Consider the following 25,433-nt stretch of genomic DNA (forward strand, 5'->3'; position numbering starts at 1 on the left):
CTGTAGAGAGGGGTCAGAACAGGAAATCCTTTGGTGTGGATCCTTTGGGAGTCTCTGAGCAGCTTACTGATTCTTACTATGGCTTCCTCGGGCTGAAAAAGTTATACCCTCCAAACTCTACTCTTTTTTTTTTTTTTTTTAAGATTTTGTTGATTCATTTGACAGAGATCACAAATAGGCAGAGAAAGTGGGGGAAGTAGGCTCCCTACTGAGCAGAGAGCCCAATGCGAGGCTCGATCCCAGGACCCTGAGATCATGACCTGAGCTGAGGACAGAGGCTTTAACCCACTGAACCAACCAGGTGCCCTCAAACTCTACTCTTGAACATGCAGGTACAATAGCAGCCGAGCAAGGACCCACTTCCCAGTTCCTTGGGGAGGCCTGGGAAGCTGGAGAGACAGGATGGTGTGCCCTCTGGAGCCACCATGCCCAGAGGAGGAGGAAGAGCTCCTTCCTGAAAACCTAGGGACCCCTGGGAGCCCAGATGACCCTCTAGCCCTGTGTTCCTCTACCTTTCCTGCAATGCCTGTCCTGAGAGAACAACTCAGGGGGACCGAAGAGCCACTTGCTCACCTTCCCAAGCCTCTGAAGACAAAAATATTTGAATTGCAGCTGAAGGGATTTAGATTAGACTCAGAGACTGCCAAGCCAAGAACCGCCAGGGCCCAGGTGTGCGTCCATTCTGCCAGGCTGAGGAGGGGCGGCGGGAGAGCCTGATGAATTGTACCTGCCAGAATTTGCGCTTGAGCCTGTGTTGGAAGGGGGAGTCAGGCCAAATGATGCCTAGTGCTTTCTGAGCCTCAGAGAGCATCCTCTTCCTCTAATCTGGGAGGCCCCCAGCTCTTGCTCCAGACCTCCAGCAGCTCCTCATGCCACCTGGGTATATAAGGTCAACTTCTCCCTGGCACTGGAGGCCTCCAGAGCCTGGGGAGCCCTGTGGCCCCAGCCACATATCCCCTCTTTGTTGATACATGCTAGGTCATAGCCAGGCCTTCCTCTCGGTCTGGTAAATGTTCACTGCTGCTGAGGCTTCTGTGCCTCTGCTGGGTTGCCAACTACTTTGGCTTTGGACCCCTCTTCCAGGAAGCCCTCTCAGACTGATCAAGTCTCCTCAACCAAGCCAGTACCCTTCTCGGGGACACGACTACCTTCCCCCACTCTTGATGGTCTTTTGCGGTCAGTTCCTCCAGTTTTCTCCTGGAGGAACAGCAAAGGTCCTGCAGAGTGACCTGGGGCAGGGCTAGCCAGGTTGGAGGTTTCCTGGAGGTGGCAGGCCCCGACAGAGGGAGCCAGTTTGGCATCAAATGTTCTGAAACTGCCCTTGAGGAGGACAGAGGCTTGGAGCAGATCTGGCTCATTCCTGCCACCACCTTGCCTGGCTACCGGCCCACCTTGCTAGCAGACGGCCCTGCAAAGGGATACATCCGTTTTGGGCTGTGCTATCCAATGTGGTAGCCGCTGACCACATGTGCTCTTAGGCACTTGAAACGTAGCTACTCTCAATCAAGCTCTGCTGTAAGTGTAAAGTGCACACTGGATTTCAGAAACCGAGCACAAAATGCAATGTGAAATATCTCGTTATTTTTTTCATATGGATGACATGTTGAAATGGTAATTACTTTGGGCACAAGTTAAATAAAATATATTATTCAAATTAAATATACTTACTTCTTTTTTACTATTTATTTATTTATTAATATTTATTCACTTTCTTTTTTAAAGTTTATTTATTTACTTAAATCTCTACACCCAATATGGGGCTTGAACTTACAACCCCAAGACCAAGAGTCCTACGTTCTACCGACTGAGCCTGCTGGGTACCCCCCTTTTTTTACCTTTGAAAATGGAGCTGCTAGAAAACTTGAAATTACATATGTGACTCACATTATATCATTTCTGTTTTACAGAGGAGAACACAAGCTTCCGAGGACTTGAGTGACATGTGGTAAACTGCCCCAGGTATGAAGGTGCCCATGCATCTGCCCAAGTTTGTGAGCAGAAAAGGCTCCAAAAGGGATGCATGCCCCAGGCCCTGCCTCTGGCTGCAGGACAAATACCAGAACTTTCCAGTCTCCAGAATCACATTCCCCACTCCGCTCGGAATTATGAACAAACAGCAGTTTAGTCCTCCTTCAAAGGTAAGCTCAGAGTTGATGTTTTGACCCGTGGACATGGGGGACTCCTAAGCTGTCCTGGCTGGGCAGCTGTTGTCGTGTGACCCCATCCTCAGGCCAGCCCCAGCTGCTGCGAAAGCCTCTGTCCTGCTCCAGGACCTCTCAGCTTGGACATCAGTGGGGTGCTCTCCCAGACATGAACTCTGACAGCGGTGCCGTCAGCATGCCTTGCAACCATCACCTCAGACCCATTTTGTTTTTTTAAAAGATTTTATTTATTTACTTGAAAGACAGAGATCACAAGTAGGCAGAGGGAGAAGCAGGCTCCCTGCTGAGCAGAGAGCCTGACGTGGGGCTTGATCCCAGGACCCTGGGATCATGATCTGAGTTGAAGGCAGAGGCTTTAACCCTCTGAGCCTCCCAGGTGCCCCCTCAGACCCATTTCTGTCTGTATCCCCAACCTTTGCTCAGGCCACAGGCCACTTTCCTCGTAAACATGCACTTTGGCAGATGGGTGTCCCTGGCTAGCCCTGTGGGGACCCCTCAGGTTGGGAGCAGGTCCCCTGTAGACAGAACCCCAGGGGGCCAGGTCTTTATAGCCCTATCTCCTGAGGCCCAGAGAAGAGCTGCTCTGAGACCCAGGGCCTGGCTTTTCCAGGTTTGGAGGGAAGACAGTGCCCCCAGACTGCAGATTCAGCAAGCTGTGGCCACTGGCCTGGTCCACCAACCCAGATCTTTTCGAGGGCCACCCTGGCTGCCAGGGAGGGCTCTCTGGGATCTTGAGAACAAGCAGAGCCGATCTCATCTTCAATGCTCCACATGTGCCCTGCGCCAGCTCCAGGAGGCAGTCTTGCCCTGGCTAAGGATTGAGGACACGGTCCTGGGTCCCTTGAGGCTAGGTTTGCTGGAGGCATTTGGGATCCTGCTGGGACATCCCATTTGGAGGTAAAAGGGTCAGATCTTGGGCTGCGATTATAAAGAGGCTACTTTTGATTTTAAAATAGTTTTATATTAAAAAAATGAGTTAAGGGGAAGGATTTAATGGGTGAGGATTCTTGGCTGCCTCAGGATAATTACTCTTAAACCAGCTCCCATTTCTCAAGTCCTCTGTGGTGCCAAGCCTGTCCTGCCACTATCCCTGGGAGGGGCTGGCCAAGGTCCCTGGCATGGCCAGCAGCGTCGGCCTGTTGTTCCAACTCCATATGGCCACCACCATGCCCACCACTCCCTCCCTTGGGCCCAGTGGCTGTGGTATAGAGCTGGAGAGTTATAGGACAGATCCAGGTTCAAATCCCACTCTGCTGCTTGCCTACTTACCTTCCCTCAGCCTCATCCTCATCTGTAAAATGGGGGTGAAGATAGTTCTTGGATCCTCGGGAGTCAGGCACCTGCCCAGGGCCCTTGGCCTGACTTTGGAGGCAGCTTTCCTAACATTACTTCTCTGCTGCTGCCTGTGTTAAAGCTAAGCAAACGCCATCCTCAGACGGTCTCTGGCAATACAGAGGAAGAGAATGGCTCTTATATCAGGCCGGGGTGCCTGGCCTCTCATCAAGGGGCCCTGTCCCTTCTGTCCCCCAGCCTCAGCCCCAGCCTCTGGAGACAGGTTCTTCCTAAGCATGGGAGTGAGAGGGCCCACCAGAACAAGGCTTTCCCTTCCCTACACCCCTTGGCTCGAAGCTAAACATCTCAGACCCAATTCTTCCCTTTTCCTGTGGCTTCACCCAAAGTTCAGAAGTACCCCGTAACGCAGGAGTGCCCTTCTGGTAATAGTGACAGTGACAGGAGCTGTGGTGGAGTGAGCAGACAGACATGCCGGCAGCCCCTCCCATCTCTGCAGCTCAGCCTCCCTCCCACGGGTGTTCAGACAGGCCCCCACCCAGCTCTCCAAAGGCCTTGACCCAGCGCCCCCTCAGCAGTGTACCTCTCTGCTTCACAGTTGCTGTCCCGACTGTCACCTCCCCTCAGTCTTCAACCCCCTGCCCGTCTGTCTGGGTTACAAACACCTCCCAGACACATCATCTGGCATAACAACTGGGGCTTTCCTTAGGGAACCCTCCAGATTTGACTGGACTAGGGCAAGGCAAGGAGGCACATAGGGTGCAAACTTAAGGAGGTGCCCACTCGCAGGCTCCTATAAATGCAGGGCCAGGCCTCATGCTGGCCCCAGCCCTGTTCAGACTCCTCAGCAGCCCCCAGTGGGTCCCTTTCCCCTGGTGTTTTGGATCCCATTCTGTGACTTTTCTCCCACCTCTCAGCGGCTCCTGCTCAGGGTTCCCTCCTGTTCCTCCTCCGGTCATCCTCGGCCCCCTCTTTCATGGGTACCCCTCTGGGGCAGCCTCTAGACCGATCACCTTGAATTAAGATATGCCAGAGCAGCCCAACCCTCTATCTTTCTCCTGGCTAAGACCCCAACATTCCACTAATTCCTAGCACTCTCCTCCAGGGCCCTGAATGCTGCGTTCACCTTGGTCAGCTCCTGCCCAGGCTCCCCAGTCCAGGTGGAGGCCCTACCCTTGGGTCCCCTTTCCTTCCCTGTAGCCAAACCCTGTCCTTGGGCTCCACCTTCTAAACTTCTCTCATCTAGCCCACTGCTCCTCACCTCTACCATCCTGTCCCCTTTTTCCTGGCCACTGGCCACCACCTCCTCCCTGCTGCCACTCCTGCGTGCTCATTCACAGCCCCCAGGGATCTGCCCTGGTTCTACATCTGCCTCTACCCCAGACTCTTTGTGACTCCCCATTCGCCTTGGGAGAATCCCAGCCTCTCCCCCAGGGCCCCAACACCTCTGGTCCTTTTCAGCTCCACACTCTGGGCTCTCTCTCACCTTTAGGCTTGCACACCTGCTTCCCCTTGGCTTCAAACTTGCTGGTCCCTTCTCTCTGCTTTGGAATACTGACTTGAGTTTAATTTAGATGAGGTAGGCCTTCCCCCTCTCCTCTGTTTCCATGGCCCCTGCCCTGCCCTCTATATAACTCTCACCCACTCAATACCCATGTCCCTCCCCACATAGTCCGCTTGACTTACCACTGTCAGTTCCCCCAATGCCTAGAACAGTCTTTGATACAGCCCAGACACTCAGTGGGTATTTGTGGCATGAATAGATTAGTTTATTAATAATTGCATGGATGGATTGTCATGTAGGTGGCTTTGGTGGCCAGGTAGGGCTGAGGGAAGATACTACAGAAGCTGTAGCCAGTGTCTGCCCATGGCAGCAGGTGGCTGGAGGGAAAAGGCCATGTCATCTCCAGCAGGCTGAGTGCTGATTTTAATGGCCCGGCAGTGAGGTGCGTGCATGGCGGAGGCCTGCAGAAGAGGTAACGCCGAGAGGGCAGCCCTGCCCACCTCTAATTATTGCTTGAGTCTTTCTGGCAATGCCAGCTGCCTGCCCCAGAGAGCTCGGTCTCATCCATCACAGTGTGAGCTCGGGGTGGGGTTGCTGGCACTGCCAGTGGGGAAGATGGGAGAGATTCCCAGGGGCCTTTGGGTCTTGGAGAGCAGAGGCAGCCTCAGGCTTGGACCATGCTCAGCTCCTGTCCTTCCTGTCCCCAGCTGAAGGGTGTCCCCTGACTTGAGGGTCCCATCAAGAATCCTCCAGGGTGGCCAAGGAGCAAGCCAGCTGAAGTGGGGGGTCCACAGCAACCCCCCCCCCCCCCCCAGGCAGGGAGCCTCGGATGGTTTGGTGTCTGCTGACGTGGAAGCCCTTGGGAAAATGGTGCTCTAGTGGCCGCCTGGGCAGGCGGGCAGCTCAGGCCCGGAAAGAGGCCTTCACCACGCGGCCCTTCAGTGGCTGTGGCGGCCGGAAGTTGTTCACCATGTGGATCCTCTCATCGTCCTCTGAGGTGAAAAGCAGGCTCCGGAACTTCTCCATCTTGAGAAGATGGAAGAGATACTCAGGGCAGAACGGGGGTGCTGTGGTCCTCTCTGATCCCAGACATATCATCTGGCCAATCAGCTCCACCTCTCCCTCCTTTTGCTCCTAGGTCTTGTCCCCACTCCTCCCCACTCGTTCTTTCTTTGGGATCCCGACCTCAAATATTTACCCACTAAAGGCCCCCTGAACCTGGACGCTGCCCCACCTAGCTCCAGTTCCAATTCCGTCTAGCTAAGACTTATCCACACCTGCAGGATTCAGATTCTAACACAGTTGGTAGGGGTGGTCCTAGGATCCAGGGACCTCGCCTCTCAGCCTGTGCTGAGGTCCTAATGACTTACAATCAAGTGAACTCCCGGAAGTATCTAAATATGAAAACAAAAACAAACAAACAAAAAGAAAGCACGAAAGAAAAAGGAGGTTGTGGGAGGGGTCTGGGCAGCACCTGGCTGACTCATCCAGAAAGCAACCAAATCTTGATCTCAGGGTCATGAGTTCAAACCCCACGTTGGGCATTGAGCATACTTTTTTTTTTTTTTTTTTTTTTTAAAGAATCTAAATGTCTGTTAGTAAAAGGTGGCAGCCTTGATGGAGGGACCATAAGCTATAGCTTGTTGGTTGGGAGAGTCGCACTCCCTGGGATGGGCCCTGAATGCCGTATCACTCCATCTCACCTGGTTCTCTGGGAAAACTCACCTGCCTCTCGGAGATGCTGATAGGTTCCCGCAGCACGATCCAGGTGACACTCTCACTCAGTGGGGGGGTCGTCAGGGAGCCTGGGTAGGTCCAGTAGTGCCGGCTGGCAGGCAGGAGGCACTTGGGGTTGAAGCAGCTGAACTGGGCCTTCGTTCCCTGGGGCAGGGCAGGAATCAGCGTAGACCTGCCACTCGGACCAGACCAGCATCCTCCCCACTCTTTCCTGTCGGTAGGATTTAGGCTTCTCCTTGGCCCACTGATGCAAATGTGGGCTAGGCCTGTGATACCAGAGGCCATCTCCCGGCCCGGCCCAGGCCCGGTCCACCTGTTGGCCGGTATGTAAAAGCTGTGGTTCCTTAAGCTCTCTAGTCTCTGTGTTCTGTCTCTGCTTTGTCCTTCAGCTGCCCTTAGCTTCCTGTAAGAAGGCCTTTGACCAATCCTACACCCAACCGGGTGATATGCTGGGCACTCCGTGAGGCCACTGACTCTGGTGAGGAGGAGTCATTCGCAGGGCCCTGCAGCTGCTAACCTGTAACCTTCAGCTCAGCGGGGGTTTGCTGTCAGATTAGAGCAGTGGATGGGCCCACTCTCTGCTCCACCCTCTTCCTCCCTCCCACCAGGCTGCTCGGGTCAGGGCTACAGACCCTCCGGCTCACCTTAAACCGAACCATGTACAGCGCATCTGTCAGCCGATTCATGCTGGGGTGCTCGTTCCCTGTCTGTCAGGGAAAGGGTAGTGTGAGCCCAACACCCACCACGTTTGGAATGAGGCCCAGCGCCAGGCTTCCCATGCCCGTCTTGCCCCCAGTAACCACCCCTTACCTCCAAGAAGACACCGACCACAGCCAGGCCATCAGGTGCTGAGGCTGCCTCCCCAAAGGTGCTGTATTTCTTGGCGTTCCAGTGAACAAGGTGCAGCTGCGGGGGCAAGGCCAGTGCTTAGCGCCTCTGAGGGGCCCTGGAAGCTCAGAGCCGGGCTTCCCTCACTCCCACTGGACTCCTGGCCCCTCTGCAAGTGGGGTAAGGCTGTTAAACCTCCCAGGCCTCTGGGAGGACCCAGAAGAACCCCAGTGGAGCCCCCAGTGGTCACAGTTAGCATCCACACTGCTCTGAGCCCCACCTTTTCCTGAGCCCCCAGTGACCAAAGAGGAATCTGGCTGGGGCCCTGCCCTTAGTGAACTGTGAAATAGATAATGGCCCTCCCTGTGACACATCTTGGAGGAGGCAATGCCTGCAGTTGGGTCCAAAGATAAAACCCTCGGGAAAAGTACCCCAGGTAGAGAGAATAGCATAGGCAAAAGGTTGGTGGTTTGCAGGAGCTGGGTGTGGACAGGACATTCATCACATGCCGGTCAATATGGGGAGAGGTCAGGAAAAGATGAGGTCAGGCAAAGCCACTACGTGTGGGGCCTTAAATGCCAGGCTGGTCCTTAAAGGGTTGTTAGCAAGCATGTGGTGGGACTGGACTTTTCTTCAGAAAACTCCTTCTGGACCCACAGAGCAGGCTATCAGTGGGCAGAGTTCAGGTGGAAGGTGTCTCTCCAGAAACCCCTGGGTGCTCCTCCTCACCCTCTCCAGAACCCCACACAGGCACCCATCAGGTCCCTGACTCTCCTGTCCTTCCCTGAACAGTAAAGGGATTCAGGTAGAGGGCTCTTACCTCGCTGGGGAATGACTTGCCATCTACCGTGTGTTCTGAGCCCACACTGTGCTTCTTGCCCCAGTGGAAATGGAACTGCTTGAGCCGGTATGGCCCATCCAAGGGCCCCCCAGTCACCACTGCAGGAAGAAGTGGGGTGTGGAGTCATTGATGTGAGAGAGCCCATGTGGCCCAGCAGGTGGTGGTGCCAGGACCAGTCCAGTGTCCAGGACACAGAGAAAGTTTTCATTTGGAAAATTCGTTGGGCTAACTACGCTTGGGGCCATGCTCACCTAGTCCCCTAGGCCCTTAGCAGGACCATGGTGGTTGCCTGAAGGTGGCAAAGGTAGTGATAGAATACACCAGTCCACTTGGCCATCCTCCCCTTTCCCTCCCGCTTCTGTATGGAAGCTGGGACCTTGTCTCCCAGGTCCCCATTACCACTAATAAGAGGACTCTCATGTCGGGATCCCTGACCACGGGCTAGATTGGAAGGATTCTTTTGTTCAGTCCTTCTGGAAGCCTTTTAGAAGTCATGAGGGACAGAACCTGTTGTTATCGCTGTCTCATAATGGAGAAAAATGGCACAGAAAGGGCAAGATATTTGGCCCAGGTCACGTAGCAAGGCACTGAGCTAAGATATAAGCCTTTATCTCCCTTGTAAGTCCAGAGCCCAAGCCCCTACTTGCCAGATCACACTGTCTCCCTAGAACCCTGAGCCTTCTCAGGACCTGGTATTGTCCAGAGTGCAGCTCCTAAGGGTCCACACTCTGATGACCAGACCCAGGCCATCTCCCATGGCCTCTTAGTAGGTCCCTACTTGTGCTGGTTTGGTGACTTTCTCACCCTGATACCTGGTGAGCTGGGGCCAAACACAAGGCCTCCTGAGACTGATTGAATTTCCAGGTGAAAGGGATCTGGCCGTAGAGGGAGCCCTGGGATCAGGTGACAGCCCTCGGCTCCGAGTTCCACCCTAAGGCCCCTCCAGGATGGGTGACCAGGGCAGGGCTTTGCCCCTTTGTGGGGCCTGTGAGGAGGAGGATGACAGAACAGTCCAAAGGCCCACCCTTGCTACCTGGCCTTATCTGAGAAGCAGGGTCTGTCCATAGCATTGCTGGAGGGTTAACAAAGAGAGCCTGGAAGGTGGCATGGCAGGGGCCCAATCAAGCTGTCCCATCCTGGGGAGGCAGGAGCGGTAGGGCCTGCAGGCTGAGCTCCCTGATAGGACCTGTGAGGGCCCACGCCTCCGAGCATGCCCCACCTGGGATGCTACAGTGTGGTCTATCAGGGAGTAAACTCCCTACCTAAGCCCTTGAACATAGCACCTCTAGCCCTCTCCCAATGTCCTGACTATTGAACAAATTGTCACTCACTGTGCCCTCACCATGTATTCTGCACTCTGTTGCCATCAACCCCCATAGTGTACTTGAGAGGAACATATTATTACCCCTGTTGGACAGATGTATGGCTGAGGCTCGGAAAAGCAGATGTCATGCCCAAAGTCACACAGCCGGTGAGTGGCAGAACCCCAGCAGTCTCACTCCCAAAGCCCACTCTCCTTCTGCTGACTCCCTGCTCCTTCGAGCCTGGGTATCCTAGTAGGAGAGGGGAGCCAGGCCTCAAAGTAAGCCACTGGATCACTGATCCAGAAGCAATGCCCCCTTGTACTCCCTCCCTGCCTCCCAACAACAGCCTTCACTAAGCTATTGAGGTTTGAATTGAATCTTCAGTGCCCTCTGAAGGCTGTTAGAAGGTATAGTCATATGAAAACTGCTCCTTTAAAAACTGTCATTTAGGGTCATCAAGAGCCCCATGTCCCTCTCCCAAGCTCTGGGTGAGAGGCTTTATTAAAAACTCAGTACCAGGAAGTGTCTCTCTTCTGAGGGTCTGCTGGATTTCTTCCCTTCTGCAACAAGAGCTATAACTGGTCCTCTTTCCCTCTTTTCCTAGCCTACCAGGGAACTCAGTGCTAAGCAACTAAGATCACTCTTCTCTGGCTTCCCTCCTCTTCTCTGCTTTTTGATTTTCTTCTTGAAACTTAAGTTCCCTTGTGTGCTTTCATTGTGGGTGGGGGGAAAGGTGGATAGGGCCAGAGTACCAATTACTTCCTTACGCAAGAAACTCTAGCAGCTTCCCTCCTTGATTCACTCCACCCCTCATAGGCCTGTTCATAAGGATAAAATCTCTTCACTGAGGAGCATTTCTGAGGCTTCTGCCTAGGAATTTATTATGAAAGAACCTGAACTCTCAACCAAGGATAAACAGATGTCATAAGTTCTGCGGGCCTCTCTCTGGCCCAAGCTGATTGGAATCTTGAGGCTGTGGGTGGACTGCAGACAAGACTTTTGGAGTTGGACCAGGCTGATTTTGGCACGCCCCTGCTCATTGGGTCTCTGCTTCCCCATCTTAGAGTTGGGTTCTTGAGAGGAATAAAAGAGTTGCCTAAGACCTTAGCAAGGGACCTGGCACACAGAACACTCCAGCTTCCTTCTCTCTCTGGGCTTGGCCAGATCACACAGGGAGGAGGGTTTGGCTTTGGGCCGCACAGCAGGTCAGTGAGAGGGCCTGGACTGAAAACAAACCTAACCTAAAGCTGTAAATGGAAGAGAAGGAAGGGAATTCACATTTCTTGAGCATCTGCTGTGTGCCAGCACTACAAACATCACTTCCGTTTTTTATTTTTCCTCTCTGTGACCCAGAGAGGAAAAGAGGGTCTTACTGGGGCGCCTGGGTGACTCAGTGGGTTAAGGCCTCTGCCTTTGGCTCAGGTCATGATCCCAGGATCCTGGGATCGAGCCCCGCATCGGGCTCTCTGCTCAGCGGGGAGCCTGCTTCCCTTCCTCTCTCTCTGCCTGCCTCTCTGCCTACTTGTGATCTCTGTCAAATAAATAAATAAATAAATCTTTAAAAAAAAAAAAAAAAAAGGAGGGTCATACTGCTCCCATTGTATGCATAAGGAGATGGAGGCTCAGCCCAAGGCTTCACAGCTAATGAGAGGTGGAGCCTCCCCTCCCCACCACAGCATCCCGCCCTTCCTGAGCCTGCCGCATGCAGGGTGAGGACCCCAGTGGGGGGGTGGGGAGCAGCCTCTGGCAAGGGCCACTTACCAGTTCGGTCATCGCTGTCATTGAAGTCCACCTGGACAGAGTGGCCATTGTTGGCGATGCTGAGGGATATGCAGGCCTCATAGGAAAGCTCCAGTGGTTTCAGGCTGGGCGAGTACACAGCCTGGCTGGACACAATATTGATTGGTGACTGGCGGTCTCCCTGGGCAATGGGATACAGCTTGTGCCACTGTGAGGGGCCTGCAGGTGGGGAGAGGGCAAGGGCTCGGGCTGGCTTGGATCTCTGAGTTTGCAGGTGGAGGATGCCTGTGGGGGACAGTCTCCCCATACCCCTTCAGATGTCAGCCCCTGCTTTGGAGCTCCAGTCCCACCTCTGCCATTTCCCTCTCTGTCTCCATTTCCTTTCTGCAAAATGGCCTCACTAAAACTCTGCCCCCCGAGGTGAGAGGAGGCCCAGAGATGTAATTCATGCAAGGGAGCATGAGATAGCCACAAGCCTGGGGGGGTGTGGTTCCAGGCAGCGACTCCTCCCCAACTCCCAGTACATGCTCCCAGAGGGCCCCAGGCCTCTGAAGTCCCTGACCTGGTCCTCCCAGGTATCTGGCCTCTTCCCACACCTTGAGCATGTTCGTGTTGGTGTTTGTGATTATAGTAACAAGAGCTAAAGTCAACCTAGCTTTAGCTCTGAGACATGTGCTTGCCCCTCACGACCACATTGTGCAACAGAGACTAGCATGATCCCCATTTCATAGGTGAAAGAAACGAAGGCCATTCATGCACGCGTGCGTGTGCACGTGCACACACACACACACACACACACAAACTTGGGTACGGGTATAAACATACAGCTTGCGCCTGGGCAGTCCCAGTTGCCCTCCCCTCGTGTGTGCCTACAGATCTATAGAGATTTTCACGTGTGCACACATATGTGCACAGTGACCTGGGTTCGTCAGGCCCAGAGTGGCTGGACCCAGCAACATACATGTGTACATACACACCCACAGTCCTGCCAACAACACCTGACACACACATATGCACCATCACACATGAACATCCCTGTTGCAAACCCAGCTCTGCAATAAAAGACTACAGCAAAACACACACTCGTGCAAGCACGTACACACACACACACACACACACCTGCGTGCACACCCACGAGCGCCCACCACCTGCCTCCCAGAGGCTCCATCTGCAGCCGAGAGGCTCGGCATCTCCCTGGGGAACATCCTGAGATGCAACCTATTTTTAGAGCTATTGCCGGCTGGTGCTTCTCCCCGTTTTTGGCTTCTTAAGTTTTCCTCAGAAAACAGCAGCAGGTGCCGACAGAGCTGTGTCCCCAATGGATGACTCAGAATCGTGGCCCAGACCCACTGGGTTATTTTTGAAGTCCTGCGAGCATGCCGCATGCCCGCACCTCTATCCTCTGTCCTTCCCTCCCTCATTGCCCCTAGACTGAATGGCCCAGGTCCGGCTGGGTGAGGGGCAGTGGCCTGAGCAGGCAGGCCGGTGGGGCAAGCCATATAGGATACTGTATGCTCAGAGCTGGTAGGCAGGACCAACAGTCAGGGGACTCCAATTCTGGAGGAAGCACCCAGAAGCTAGTTCGGAGCCGGTACTGGAGGGAAGATGATCTTCTACGGGTACTGTCAACCTGCCCCTTCTCCGTCTCTCTCCAACTCTGCTGGTCTCTGTTGCCTTTTTGTGACTGTCTCTAGCTTTTTCACACCCAGATCTGGGGGTCTCCCCTCCAGAGTATGCTCCTGTGTCCCTGTGTTCCAGAGGGAGCCAGACACATCACAGCACCTCCCTAGCTTCCTCTGGCCCACTGCCACTTCCTAACCCAAAGATTAGCCCAGGACCCCCACCCTCCCTCAAAGAGTAACTCCCGGAAAAGGGGAGATGAGGAGTGTTCTCTCACCAGCACTTCCCTGTCTCCCCACATCCACCTGCCCTGTCTGGGGTTTCCTTCTGGCAGCGTGGATCTTGGGTCTTCATTGTTCATCTGACAGAAAGTGGGGAGCCGTTACCCCACACCCCCACCACAACTTGGTAAAAAAATAGCTCAAAAGGTAACTGACCTGCCCCAGACCACATTCAAGCCATCTGGCTCTCACCCCTGCCTCCTTCTCCCTTCCTCTGCATCCTAAGGAAACTGAGGCAGGATCTGGGAGCTATTCACCCAGACAGGAGGCTGATGTGGGCCACGCACTCCCACGCTTCACACCAGGACGTGCTCAGACACCCTCCTTGATGTAGACACCCAGACACACTCGTGCACCCCCAGTTCCCCCTTCCTCACATACCTGCCGATGCGAAAGCTCGGACACTTCCGCGGGGAAACTCTCCCGGGGACACCGCGCCCTTGTCCAGCGGAGCCTGGCTCCCGGGAGGTCCCCCCGCACACACGCCGTGCGCGCTCCCCGCATAGACACCCGCGCACAGCGCTCGGCCCCGACCGTCCCCCGCTGCCCAGGGCAACCTTCGCCCCCTGTGCCTGCCGCGGGTGAGTGAGTGTCGGGGCCCAGGTCCGGATGAGCACGGCAGTCGGGCTGCGCGGAGGAGGCGGCAAGACTCACGCTCACCCGCGGGGTGGCTCGCTGGCGGCGGGGCCGGCGGGGTCGCAGCGCGGACTTTGAGCGAGGAGCAGGGGAGCAGGGGAGCCAGGGCTCGCGTCAGGCAGGTGGCCTGGGTTCTGGGGGCTGGACCAGAGGGGTGTCCCGGTCCGGTCCGGAGGGTGGAGGCTTGCGGATCCGGGAAATCCGACTGGGCTCGAGGGTAGGGGGTTGGATCCAGAGGGTCGGGGCTGGCGGGGTCTATACCTACCGTCGTTCTGGCCGTAGCCCCAGCCGTGGTGGCCGGTCATGCCGCTGCTGTCCCCGCAGCCGTGCACCTGCCTGCTCGGCTCAGTTCCGCTGGCTCTGGCTGCGGCTCCGGCCCCGCTCGCTACCTCCGAGCTGCCTCTTAAAGCTGCGGCGCGCGGGAGGAGCAGTTCCCGGGGGACCCGCCCCCCAACCCCCTGGCAGGGCTGAAGAGGCCGGCGGTGCCCCGCCCCCGCCCACCCGCAGACCAGTTGAACCCCAGAGTTGAGTCCAGGTGGAGAGTCAAGGGACCTAAAGACCTCTTCCTACTCCCCACCTCCCCTCCCCCACCCTGGCTGGACGACTCTCCCCCCTATTCACGCGTACAGGCTCCACTGTACTGCGTGGTGAACCGCCCTGGGTTCCCCACATCGCATCCCATCCCATGAGCCGCAAATCCCATTACCCATTACCAGGGAACCTGGACTCTGGGTTCTGAGTCCTCCGGGATTGGAGAGTCCCCTCAAAACTGCAAAGTGCATTGACCATCAAGTGTCCAGGACTGGAGCTAGACACTATATGGCAGGTGCTGGACCAAGCTTTGGGTCCTTTGGGTCATCTAACTCCCTTAGCTACCCTAGACATTGTGTGGTACTCCAAGAGCCCACTTTCACAGAGACAGGGCTGAAGCCTCTAGAGGTACATGATCTGTGCAGTGTGCAAAGGATTCACGCCCAGATGGTCTTACTCTAGACATTGTGCTCTTTACCACTTCTCTTTGGTGCTGGGGGCAGGGGTCCCATGGTTATGGGTCTAGGAGAGGGGACAGGACTGGCAATCCAAACCTCTGGCCCCAAAGGGGGAATAGGGAGGAAGTAGCATCCAGTGGGCATTGAGGACAGGTGGTCAAGAGCCAAGAACCGAGTCTGAGACCCTGCCTCTCACCCTCTTCTCTCCACTGCTTCCTCCTTCCCTCCAGGACTATCTGCCCATACCTCTCCAGCTTGCTGTTTGTCCTTCCTCTCCTTTTCTCTTCATGACCTTCGGCACACCTTCTGGGAACTCAGGCCCTCCACCCTGTACTCAACCTCCCTGCCTGCCTTTGCCCAACATTTTCCCACCAATAAGTCTTGGTCCTTGCCGTGCCCTCCTTGCTGGTGAGTCCTCTGTCTTCCACCCACTGGCTTCAGGCCACCCAATCTGATTCATGTTAGGACGTGGCCTTGTGCCAAGGATAGGCCTCATCTCTGAGTAGGCCTCAGCAGGCAGTTTTGGGAAGACAAATGGGGAGGTTGATGTAAGGACAGACAGAAGATCCCACTCAGGGATCTGTACCCAACAGGAGGTAGAGGGCCATTTGACCTTGACCAGAGGAGACTTTTTCAAGCCCTGCTCTTCACTGACCTTGTGAAGGAATCTGCCATCTTGTCTGCCTGGACCCCCCCCCCCACACACACACAACTCTGTGGTTATCTCAGTTTCCCTCTTCTTGGCCTCAAACCTCAGTTCCACAAGTTAGAGTTGCGGAGATTAATTGACAACTGGTTGTCTGGGTCAAGGTCAGTCAGTGACATCACAGACCTGCCTAGATCTCTTCTCTGACCCAGGAGCTGGAAGGCGTCCTTACTTGAAATAGGACTGGCAGGTGGGGGCAGGAGGCTCCTGATAGAGATTCGGCACTATGGGGCCCTTGGAATCAGCATGTGACAGGCCCCAGGGCTAAGCCAGAACTCTTATCCCCAGACCAAGAAGACAAAAGCTTGCTCAGTCCCTTCTCCTGGAGGGAGTTGCAACACTCTCAGGTCTGGGGAGGGGGCCCAAATGTATCTCCTTCACAGAGCTACTTCTTCCTTCAGAGTGACCCAGGCCTAGTCCGTATTTATTTGTAGTATTTAATTAAAAAGTTGGAATTATGCATATAATTTTGCAACCAATTTCATCTGCACAGCAACCCTAGATGGATTTTTGCCCCCTTTTTTTTCAAATGAGTAAAGTAAGCCTTCAGGAAATTGAGTTAGGGAACATAGCAAGTGACAGAGCAAAGATAAAAAGTCCAGTGCTGCCCAGTCCCTCATTCAACATGTTTAAAAGCATGGAGAGGGGGAGGAAGTGGATTTTAAATTTGATTGTCATTTGCATATATGCAAGACTTTCCCTGGAAGGACTTAAGCTTGGGAGAGTGTTTGCCTCCTGGAAGGAGACTGGGAGACTGGAAGGGTAGGGGAAGGTGCGGAATGGGGGTGGGAGGGACACCATTGCTTATTCCTTTGTACCTTCCGGAGGAAACTATTACCTCTTTAACAACCAAATCCAAGTTTATCTAATTCTTTGCTTCCTGCACTCTGTCTTCAGCAATTTTCTCCGGGTTCTGGAGTGCTGGGCAGGTGAGAGGAGCCAGTGCGCTCTGCCCAGTGTTGCCCATTTCAGGTAAAGCCCTCGTTACCCCAGCAGCCCATTCAGGTCAATCTGGGAAAGCTGATAACCCCATTCAGGTGCCTCCTGTCTCAGTTATGGGCTGTCTTTAAAAATGAATTGGTTTCACCACCCAGAGGTTTACTCTTTGGTCTCACTGGCATTAGTGGCTCCTAGATGTCACTGTTTATAAGGGAGGGGGAGCAGGGAGAGGGTGTGGGTGGTATGAGGGCCACGATGAATGGCTGGGGGAGGAGGGGAGGAGCAGCTTAAACAGCCATAACTCATTCAAGTGGCCTTGACCAGATCTCACTTCCTCTCTCAAAGGTACAATGTCTTTGCTCTACAAGGTGATGAAGGGATTGTCCCTGCCCGGCCTACCTCATGGGGATCCTGTGAGTATTGGTTGAGACAACAGATGTCCAATGCTGTTCCAACAAGTAGAGTCGTAGGTACTGTATGTGACTTTGTTGCTGTATGTTATGCACAGGGCCTACAGGCCAGGCCAGAAGCCTTGTGGCCTGGAGACTCTAAAAGCAAAATTATAGCTTTTCTTTTCTTTTTTTTTTCTGTAGTCCTTTGGTTTTATTTTCTGGGATTAAAAAAAAAGTAAGGCATAAATGTTTTTACATGGTCTTCTTTTTTTTTTTTTTTTTTTTTTTTTAAAGATTTTATTTATTTATTTGACAGAGAGAAATCACAAGTAGGCAGAGAGGCAGGCAGAGAGAGAGAGGAGGAAGCAGGCTCCCTGCCGAGCAGAGAGCCCGATGCGGGACTCGATCCCAGGACCCTGAGATCATGACCTGAGCCGAAGGCAGCGGCCTAACCACTGAGCCACCCAGGTGCCCCTTACATGGTCTTCTTGAAGATACCCTTTAAAATAACTTACCAAATGGCTTTATTCATGTCTTTTGATTATCAGTATTCATCAATATTACTGTCAGCCATGATTAACTGGTTAAAATTTCAGAGCAGAATAAAGAACTTTCATGAACATTTCTCCCAAATCCCTGAGAATCACAATCATCACAGATACAAATCTATATTTTAAGGTTTTATTTCTTTGACAGAGAGATAGAGAGCACAAGTAGCAGAGCAGCAGGCAGAGGGAGGAGAAGCAGGTTTTCTGCTGAGCAGGGAGCCTGATGCGGGGCTCGATCCCAGGACCCTGGGATGCTCTAGGTGCCCCATCACAGATACATTTTATCCCTTCATCATAAATCTCTGGAAAGTATCCAAGTTCGTTCAGTGTTAACAAGGCAAGGAGCAGTGTCATAGAGGGTTAATCCATGTAAATTGGCTTCCACTTGTAAAGAAAGTTTCTGAAAATCACAATGTAAGTCAGGGAAAAAAACACAGAAGGAGAAAAACATAGACCATTCTGCTACAGTGGTGATCATGTGAAGCATGTAACCTTTGTCCTCAGGGTTCCAATGGAGTTTCTGTACAATATCTGTGCCAAAATTCCCACTGGATAGAAGTGATGAACAATTCAGCATGCTAAATGCACTTCCTCCACATAACTTCCTCCAGATAACCACCAGTCGTCTGATCCAGAAGACTTGTTTGCCGCCAATTTTGAGCTGCATTTGGTAGGAAAGGATAGTCTGAACGAACATGTGTAACGAGCTAATACGAAAGGTGAGCACAGCTCCACATACATGTACAGGAATAAGGCTGTTGTCTGGAAGTGTGCCACAACAGAAAGTCCAAAACAGCTCAGTAAGCCAAGTACAAGACCAGCCTCAATTAATTTGATGATATGACTCTCTTCAGGATTCAGGGCATGAACTTGCTTGTAACGAACATAAATGGTTGCAATGCACAAAACTGCAGCAGTATTTAACATTGCCCCAAACAAGCATTTTTCTGGAGCTACTGAACCAGTGTCACTGATATAAGGCAGAGCAGGGTCAGCATGGTGAAGTGTTATGGCCGTAATGTATGAAAATATGAAAGCATTAGCTGTCCAAATTACTGGGGCAGAAGGGAGGAAACTGAGACCTTGTTGAAACCACCACATCTCAAATAGGTCTTTGTTGCTTGTTTGTTTGGTTTTATCTTCCTCACTAAACCTTAGCTTCTGACAAGAGCAGGAACCAACCGTTTTGTTTACCATCATATTTCCAGCCCCTGTTTTACAAGCTTATAAGGTACTGGTCTTCAAATCTGTACAAACCTGCACCTTTCTAAATCCTGAAATCTTCTCTGCTTTCTTTGAAGATCCATGAATCAGAACTGCAGTCACAATTCTTAAATTTCACAAATATTTGAAAGCCACGGGTAATAAGATTAATTCCTTATACTGTCTCCTCCTTGCTTGGATGACCCTGCCAGGGTGGGCCGCCACATCCAAAGCTGGCCAGTGGGACTAAGACAGGGTCAGCTTTTTGTATTAAAAAAAAAAAAAAAAATTTCTGGGGCACCTGGGGAGCACCCCAGAATAAAATAAATAAATAAGATAAAATATTTTTTTTTTTTTTTAAAGATTTTATTTATTTATTTGACAGAGAGAGATCACAAGTAGGCAGAGAGGCAGGCAGAGAGAGAGAGGAGGAAGCAGGCTCACTGCTGAGCAGAGAGCCCGATGTGGGACTCGATCCCAGGACCCTGAGATCATGACCTGAGCCGAAGGCAGCGGCTTAACCCACTGAGCCACCCAGGCGCCCCCGATAAAATATTTTTTAAGAGTCTATTTATTTATTTGACAGACAGACATCACAAGTAGGCAGAGAGGCAGGCAGAGAGAGAGGAGGAAAGCAGGCTTCCCACTGAGCAGAGAGCTGGATTCGGGGCTCAATCCTAGGACCCTGGGATCATGACCTGAGCCAAAGGCAGAGGCTTTAACCCACTGAGCCACCCAGGCGCCTCATAAATAAAATCTTAAAACAAAAACAAAAAAACATTTCCACTCCAAGTATGTAGGTATGTGTGTGCAAACAGTGGGATAGGATGAGCCCTGACATGGCTTCCAGCATACCTGGCTGTGGGACCTGGGGCGGGTTATTTCACCTCTCTGAACCTGTCTTCTCATCTATAAAATGGGAACAGAGAGTCTAGAAGGCTAATAGGATGGTCAGGTAACATGATGTCTGTGAGACTCCTGGTGTCAAGGATGTACTCCTCAGACCTTAGAACATCTATTCTCTCCCCCTTTTCCTTAACTTGTTGGACACATTTAGGACCCCAAACATTCCTTTTGCAATTACAATAGTGACACCTATTCATTGTAGAAAACTTGGAAGAATCAGAAAAACACAGAGAAGAAAATTAAAGCCACTGGCCATATGATTACCCAAGAGCCAAAAGTGTTAACATTTTAGTGGCCATCTGCCAGGCTTTTTAGATATGTATTAGTATTACTGAAAAAACAATCAGAGTCACACGTATAGCTTTGTGATGGTTTTTTTCAACCAATGCCCTATGGTAAGCATTTCCCTGCTCAGCCAGCCTTGGAGAACTTGACACTTAATAACTGCACAATGCTCTAATGTATAGATAATAACCAGTTTTCACTATTGTAAATAGCACTACAGTGAACATTCTTATTTATACATCTGTGCGGGTTGTCTGATGATTTCCTTGGGACAAACTGCTGAATGCCAAAACCGATGATACACATATTGCCAGTAAGGCATTTGAAAATGAGCAAGTACGGTGGAAGCAGTTTCCAAAATTTATTCTTTCATTCAATACATGTTTATTGAAGCCTTACTAGTGCCACATTCTGAGCCAGGCTTGGGTGATAAAACTGTGAACATTACAGAGCCACACCTGCCTCAGGGGAGGGGTGAGCGAGAAAGACAAGAAATTGGCCAAAGAGCACCAGAATGAGAAGGGCAAAGATAGGCAAGGACAAGAAGGGAGAGATTGTGGTGGAGGCCAGGGAGGGTGTCCTGGGTGTGACTCATTCTTTATGGCTGATTTCCCACATATTGTATGCTCTTTCAGGGCAGAGCTAGCCCCAAACTGCCAGGGAGCCCAAGGATTTAGTCTGCCCCAGCCAAGACCAGCCAGGATGGGTAAAATAATAGATCTGACTGGGGTCTGGCCAGATCTGCTGGGGTATTTATGTATTTATTTCTAATCCTTGTACCACTTTTTAATAGCTGTGAGGCCTTGGAATTGTACTCACCTCTCCAAGCCTCTGCTCTCTTGTCTATGAAATGGGGTGAGCAACATATCTATTGCATTGGTGAGCCCAAAATGAGATGGTGCATGGCAAGGCTGGAAGGTAATAAGTGCTCAGTAAGTGGGGGTCCTACTGTGGTTGTGGGGCTCATTTTTCCCACTTGTGTTGTTCAGTGGGGGGCTAGGCTAGGTCAGTGGGTGTTTTCTGTTGTTTTCAGATTTTTTTTTTTTTATTGGACGGAGAGTTAGAGTACTTGTTGGCTGCATGCACAAGCAGGGGAGATGGCAGAGGGAGGGGGGAAAAAAGAGGGAGAAGCAGAAGCAGGATCTCTGCTGATCAGGGACCCCGTTGCGTGGTTCAATCTCAGGACTCCGGGGTCATGACCTGAGCCAAAGGCAGATGCTTAACTGACTGAGCCACCCAGGAGCCCTTAGATCAGTGGTTATTGGGAAAAGTTTTCAATTAGCAATAATCGTGCCTCGGATAAACCTCATTGGCTATGATACTGCCACTGAGCAAAGCTAGATCAGTGGTTATTAAACTTGAGTGTGCATCAGAGTCACCTGGAGGTAAGCCCTGACCCAATGTGACTGGGTGTCTTTATTGGTGACCCAGTGTCTTTTTGAGGAGAGATCCAGACAGAGACATGAGAGACAAGTACCAGGGGCCAGTGGAAGGAGAGACTGAAGTGTGGGGAGCTGTAAGCCAAGCATTACCAGCCAAACACCGGGAACTAGAAAGGCCAAGAAGGATTCTTCCCTTCAGGCTGCAGAAGGAACAAACATACTGCCCACACTTTGATTCAGACTTTGAGCTTTACTGCGAGACAATACATTTCTGTCAGGTTTTGTTTTTTTTTTTTTTTTTATATAAGAATTTTTTTTTCTCACAGATTTTATTTTTAAGTAATCTATGCACCCAATGTGGGGCTCGAACTCACAAGCCTGAGATCAAGAGTCACATGCTCTACTGACTGAGCCAGCCAGATGCCCCTATGAATCTACAGCTTTCAGCCACCCAGTTTGTGGTACTTTGTTATAACACCTCTAGGAAACTAATGCTGCGTGGTATCTTTTTACAGATACCACCAACACAAACCCTTGTCAAATTCATACAATTCTGCATGGGCATTATGACGTCCCCCAGCAAATTTGGGGATGTTTCCTTTCATGCAGTCCATGACTGCACAGAGCATGAGAAGCCAAGCTGTGGACTCTCACCTGTTGTCTTTTGACCTTCTCACATTCCCTGGGTGTATTTTATTATCCCTTATATTTCACCTGTCCAACTGGAGAAGGAAATCTGACAGCATAAGCACATGACATGCTGGGAGAACCTCATGCCTTTGTTTCCCATCAGTTGTATTCTATGGGTATTGGGTAGGGACCAGGGAAGTCCTAAGAGGGTGTGCCCCACCCTGATCCTGGGGACATCACCCAGGAGAATCATATCCATCACTTTACCGCATCATTACCATCAAACTGTCCCTCCTCCCATTCTCATCCCAGGGTTCATTGGGACAGGGATCTGTGCTCATTTTCATCATATTTCAGGCAATTATTAACCCGAAGGTGCCTTTAGGGTCTGGGAAATAGAAGGGAAAGAACCCTCATCTCCCTTCCTGCTGCTCTTCTGACTTCTAGTCTCCTCTCCCCCTTTCTTTTGGGGTAAATCTCTTCCTTGGCACCCATCCCCACAAGGCAGCCCTCTTCTTCTTGAAAAGTGGCTCTTTACAGAAAATAGAGCGCTTTACGTTTTTCTGGCTTTTATATTAAAGGGCCTCACAACCTCGCCCCTGCTGTCTCTCAAGCCTCCCCTGACCATGTCCTACCCTTCACCTAACACCCCACCACATCAAACTTCCTTTAGAGCCTCCATCCTACCCTGCCTTCTCTGCCTCCCAGGAACGACACCTGCTGTTCTTTCTGCCTGAGACATGCTTCCTTGCCCACACCATGTGAAACATTCTTGGAGAGGGAAGAAGGGGAGTGGGTAGAGTTCCTCTGCACAGCCTTCAGGACCCCAGCTTAAGGGTTAGGGTTAGGGTTAGGGCCATATTGTACTTACTTACTGTCCCTCTCCCTTCTGGAGGCTATGAACTTCTCAAGAACAGGGCCGCGGATTTATTTGTCTTTGTATCTGCAGCTGGGAGCAGCTAACTTTGTAGTTTGAAACAAGACCTTGCGTGGGCTTATTGCACGAGAGGATGGAAGAAATGAGTGAACAGTAATGACCATAATAATGAAAGTTATTATCCACACAGGATTTTTTGTGAACCTGGCTCTGTGTGTATTCAAAACCTCATTTAAGGCTAACAGAAGCCGATGATGGAGACCCATTTATCCCCACTGCACAGATGAACAAACAGAGGATTTAAGAGGTAAAGAGCAGATTTCATAAAGAGTAAGTGGTTAAAAACCAATCTGCCCGATTCCAGAGCCCGAGTGCCCTACCTACGATTACCGCACCTACAAAGTCACGGACTGGCCGACTAGCCGGGACGCAGCCAGAGGGAAAGACCCGCCTCAGTCCGGGTTCCGGCTGTGGGCTGTGGTCGTGTACTCGCGGGCGGCCTGGGGACGCGTGCGCAGTGAGGTGGTGGCGCCCCCTGCGGGCGGCGCGCGGGAGGCAGAGACGGCGAAGGGGGTGCTCAGTGCGCCTGCGTGCTGGTGGAGGTGGTGGCGGTACTCGGCAGGGGCTCGGCTGTTCGCGCTGCGGGTGCGGCCATGGCGCAACCGGGGAAGCTGCTCAAGGAGCAGAAGTACGACCGGCAGCTGAGGTGAGCCGGGGCTCACCGAGTCGGGCGGGCCGGCCAGCGGGCTCCTCTGCGTCCCAGCCGGGCCTAAGCGAGCGGGCGGCGCGGTCGGGCCTCTTCCAGGCCTCCCGCTGGGCCGGGCCGGGCAGTCTTGGGCTTGGGGAGCCGACTCTCGGGGCTCCCCGGCCTGGGGCCCTGGGGTGTCCCTTGAGGGTTGGAACTCCCCTTCTCCGAGGGGTGCGCCCGCCCGCCACGCGGTGTGCAGTTCGAGGTTCGCGGTCCCAGCGTCGGCCGGGTGACCGGGGCGGCAGCCGGCCCCGCCTCGCTGTGCGCTCACTCCTCATTTAGCAGAATCGGGGGATCGGGTGTACCCGATCCCGGTCGCCCAGAGCAGCGCCGAGTGTTAGGGATTGTCCTGAGCCAGCGCTGTCCAATAGGAATATAATGCCAGTCTTGAGTGTGAGCCGCATATGTAATTACACATTCTCTAGTAGCTACCTTAAAAAGAAAAAAGAAACAGGTGAAATTAATTTTAATACAGTTTCTTTAACCCAGTATATCCAAAATATTAACACTTAATATAAACATTTTAACACTTAATATAAAATTTAAAAAATAGAATAAAATAAATTTATTAGGGATTTTTTTATCTCTTTTTTTCATACCGTCTTCGAAATCTCGCATTTTACATACTTGGAGGCACGTCCCAGTTCCCACTAGCGGGCCTCATTTTTGGAGCTCAGTAGCCAAATGTGGTTGATGGCTACCTTAGTGGACACTGCAGGTCTAAGCCATCAGACAGGTCCTTGGCTAATTCCTCTCCCTTGCCATTTCTCCTTACACTCCCCATCCCTTATTTATTGAGCATCTACTATGTGTTAAGGTAGTGGAAGTAACACAAAGGCTTGGCCCCATCCTTTTTCAAGCACCCCCCCCCCCAAGCTGGGAGAAATTACAGTATGTCCCTATATGTCCCCTGGAACTCTCATATACACCTACAGCCTTGTTCTGTGTTAGGGGCTTTAGGCACTTAATTTTGAGAGCAGCATTGAAGGCAGGCATTCTCTTGGTTTTTGGAGTTTCTTGGAGAAACTTAGATAACTTGTCCAGAGTGTCCCATGTGTTTGAGCCCCGATGTAAACATAGGCCCTTGTGGCTCTTTCAGAGCCTGTTCTCAGTCACAGCACTCTCCTCCTAAGCTTCTGGGAAAGGAAGCAAGGTGACAGAGCCCTTGTAACCAGCTTCTGTTCTTTTGTAAATTCTTAGCATTGCTTGTGTTTTGAATTCAGATATAACTATACAAGACAGAGCTGAGAAGATATTTTAGCTTACTTAGTAACTGGACAAAAGAGAATTTTTGCTGAGTCTCATCCAGTTAAGGACCAAATTTTACTTTTTATGGTGAGAATTGCTTATCGGTTTTGGAGTGTCATAGGGAGGCAGCTACAGGTAAAGTGGTACAGCCAGGCAGCAGTCAGCCAGGCCGTGCTCTCCAGACTTAAGCCAGCAAGGGAGCAACGAGGATTGATTTCTTGTCTGGCCTCTTTCTTGAAACATGTAACCTAGACATGCACCAATATTCTGTCTAGGCTCAATATCTGAGTACCCAAGCATCCATCAACCAAATCTGTCAGTGTCTTCTATGTGCCCTACTTTCATAGAAAAAAAACAGATGTTTCCCATCTGTTTGGTTCTTCTAGGTTATTCCTCCATTCACTTTGCAGCTGTTCACTGATCACTTACTCTGGACAAGGCAGTGTGCCAGGCATTTGGGGCTCCAGTGGCCCACGCAGGGAGTTATGTGGGCCCTCATGGAGTTTAGAGTGGAATGGAGAGATGGATGTTCCTCGAATAAAAAAAACCAAATGAAGTAGTTACCGTTGTGAAATGCTCTGGAGGACATACTGGCTAAACAATAACAGGGCATCTGTTTTAGATTAGGTGACAGGGA

The 25,433-nt window shown here is 51.8% G+C and overlaps 2 protein-coding genes, 1 long non-coding RNA gene, 1 other non-coding gene and 1 pseudogene across 6 annotated transcripts in view; 2 read left to right on the top strand and 3 right to left on the bottom strand.

The window, feature by feature from the left end:
- Nucleotides 1-5,197: 5,197 nt before the first annotated feature.
- CA7 (carbonic anhydrase 7) lies at nt 5,198-14,389 on the bottom strand. Of its 3 annotated transcripts, none has more exons than XM_059153140.1 (7): nt 14,209-14,389; nt 11,428-11,625; nt 8,342-8,460; nt 7,504-7,599; nt 7,338-7,400; nt 6,682-6,837; nt 5,198-5,982 (listed from the first exon to the last, which is right to left on the bottom strand). In XM_059153140.1, the coding sequence occupies exons 1-7, from the start codon at nt 14,246-14,248 to the stop codon at nt 5,860-5,862; spliced, it is 795 nt and encodes a 264-aa protein (XP_059009123.1). In that variant the 5' UTR covers nt 14,249-14,389; the 3' UTR covers nt 5,198-5,859. The 3 variants fall into 3 exon arrangements, with proteins under 3 accessions (XP_059009123.1, XP_059009122.1, XP_059009124.1); XM_059153139.1 differs by lacking the exon at nt 14,209-14,389 and adding an exon at nt 13,689-13,883 and having other exon boundaries at nt 11,428-11,548; XM_059153141.1 differs by lacking the exon at nt 14,209-14,389 and adding an exon at nt 13,304-13,402 and having other exon boundaries at nt 11,428-11,548.
- A 2,145-nt stretch (nt 14,390-16,534) lies between these two features.
- Nucleotides 16,535-23,099, top strand: LOC131818050 (uncharacterized). Its single transcript, XR_009348685.1, has 3 exons — nt 16,535-16,610; nt 16,923-16,990; nt 22,991-23,099. It is a non-coding gene; the product is annotated as an uncharacterized LOC131818050 (long non-coding RNA).
- Nucleotides 17,793-18,678, bottom strand: LOC131818049 (DNA damage-regulated autophagy modulator protein 2-like; annotated as a pseudogene).
- Nucleotides 21,115-21,250, bottom strand: LOC131819046 (U4 spliceosomal RNA). The gene has a single exon (XR_009349039.1). It is a non-coding gene; the product is annotated as a U4 spliceosomal RNA (small nuclear RNA).
- A 263-nt stretch (nt 23,100-23,362) lies between the features above and the next one.
- The window catches only part of NAE1 (NEDD8 activating enzyme E1 subunit 1), a 29,923-nt gene continuing 27,852 nt past the window's right edge, over nt 23,363-25,433 (top strand). The window contains exon 1 of the mRNA XM_059151867.1: nt 23,363-23,506. Coding sequence (XP_059007850.1) covers nt 23,454-23,506 — 53 coding nt within the window. The 5' untranslated portion in view covers nt 23,363-23,453. The remainder of the gene's footprint in view (nt 23,507-25,433) is intronic.

This window comes from Mustela lutreola, chromosome 16 (assembly GCF_030435805.1).
Source record: "Mustela lutreola isolate mMusLut2 chromosome 16, mMusLut2.pri, whole genome shotgun sequence".
NCBI classification, from domain to species: domain Eukaryota; kingdom Metazoa; phylum Chordata; class Mammalia; order Carnivora; family Mustelidae; genus Mustela; species Mustela lutreola.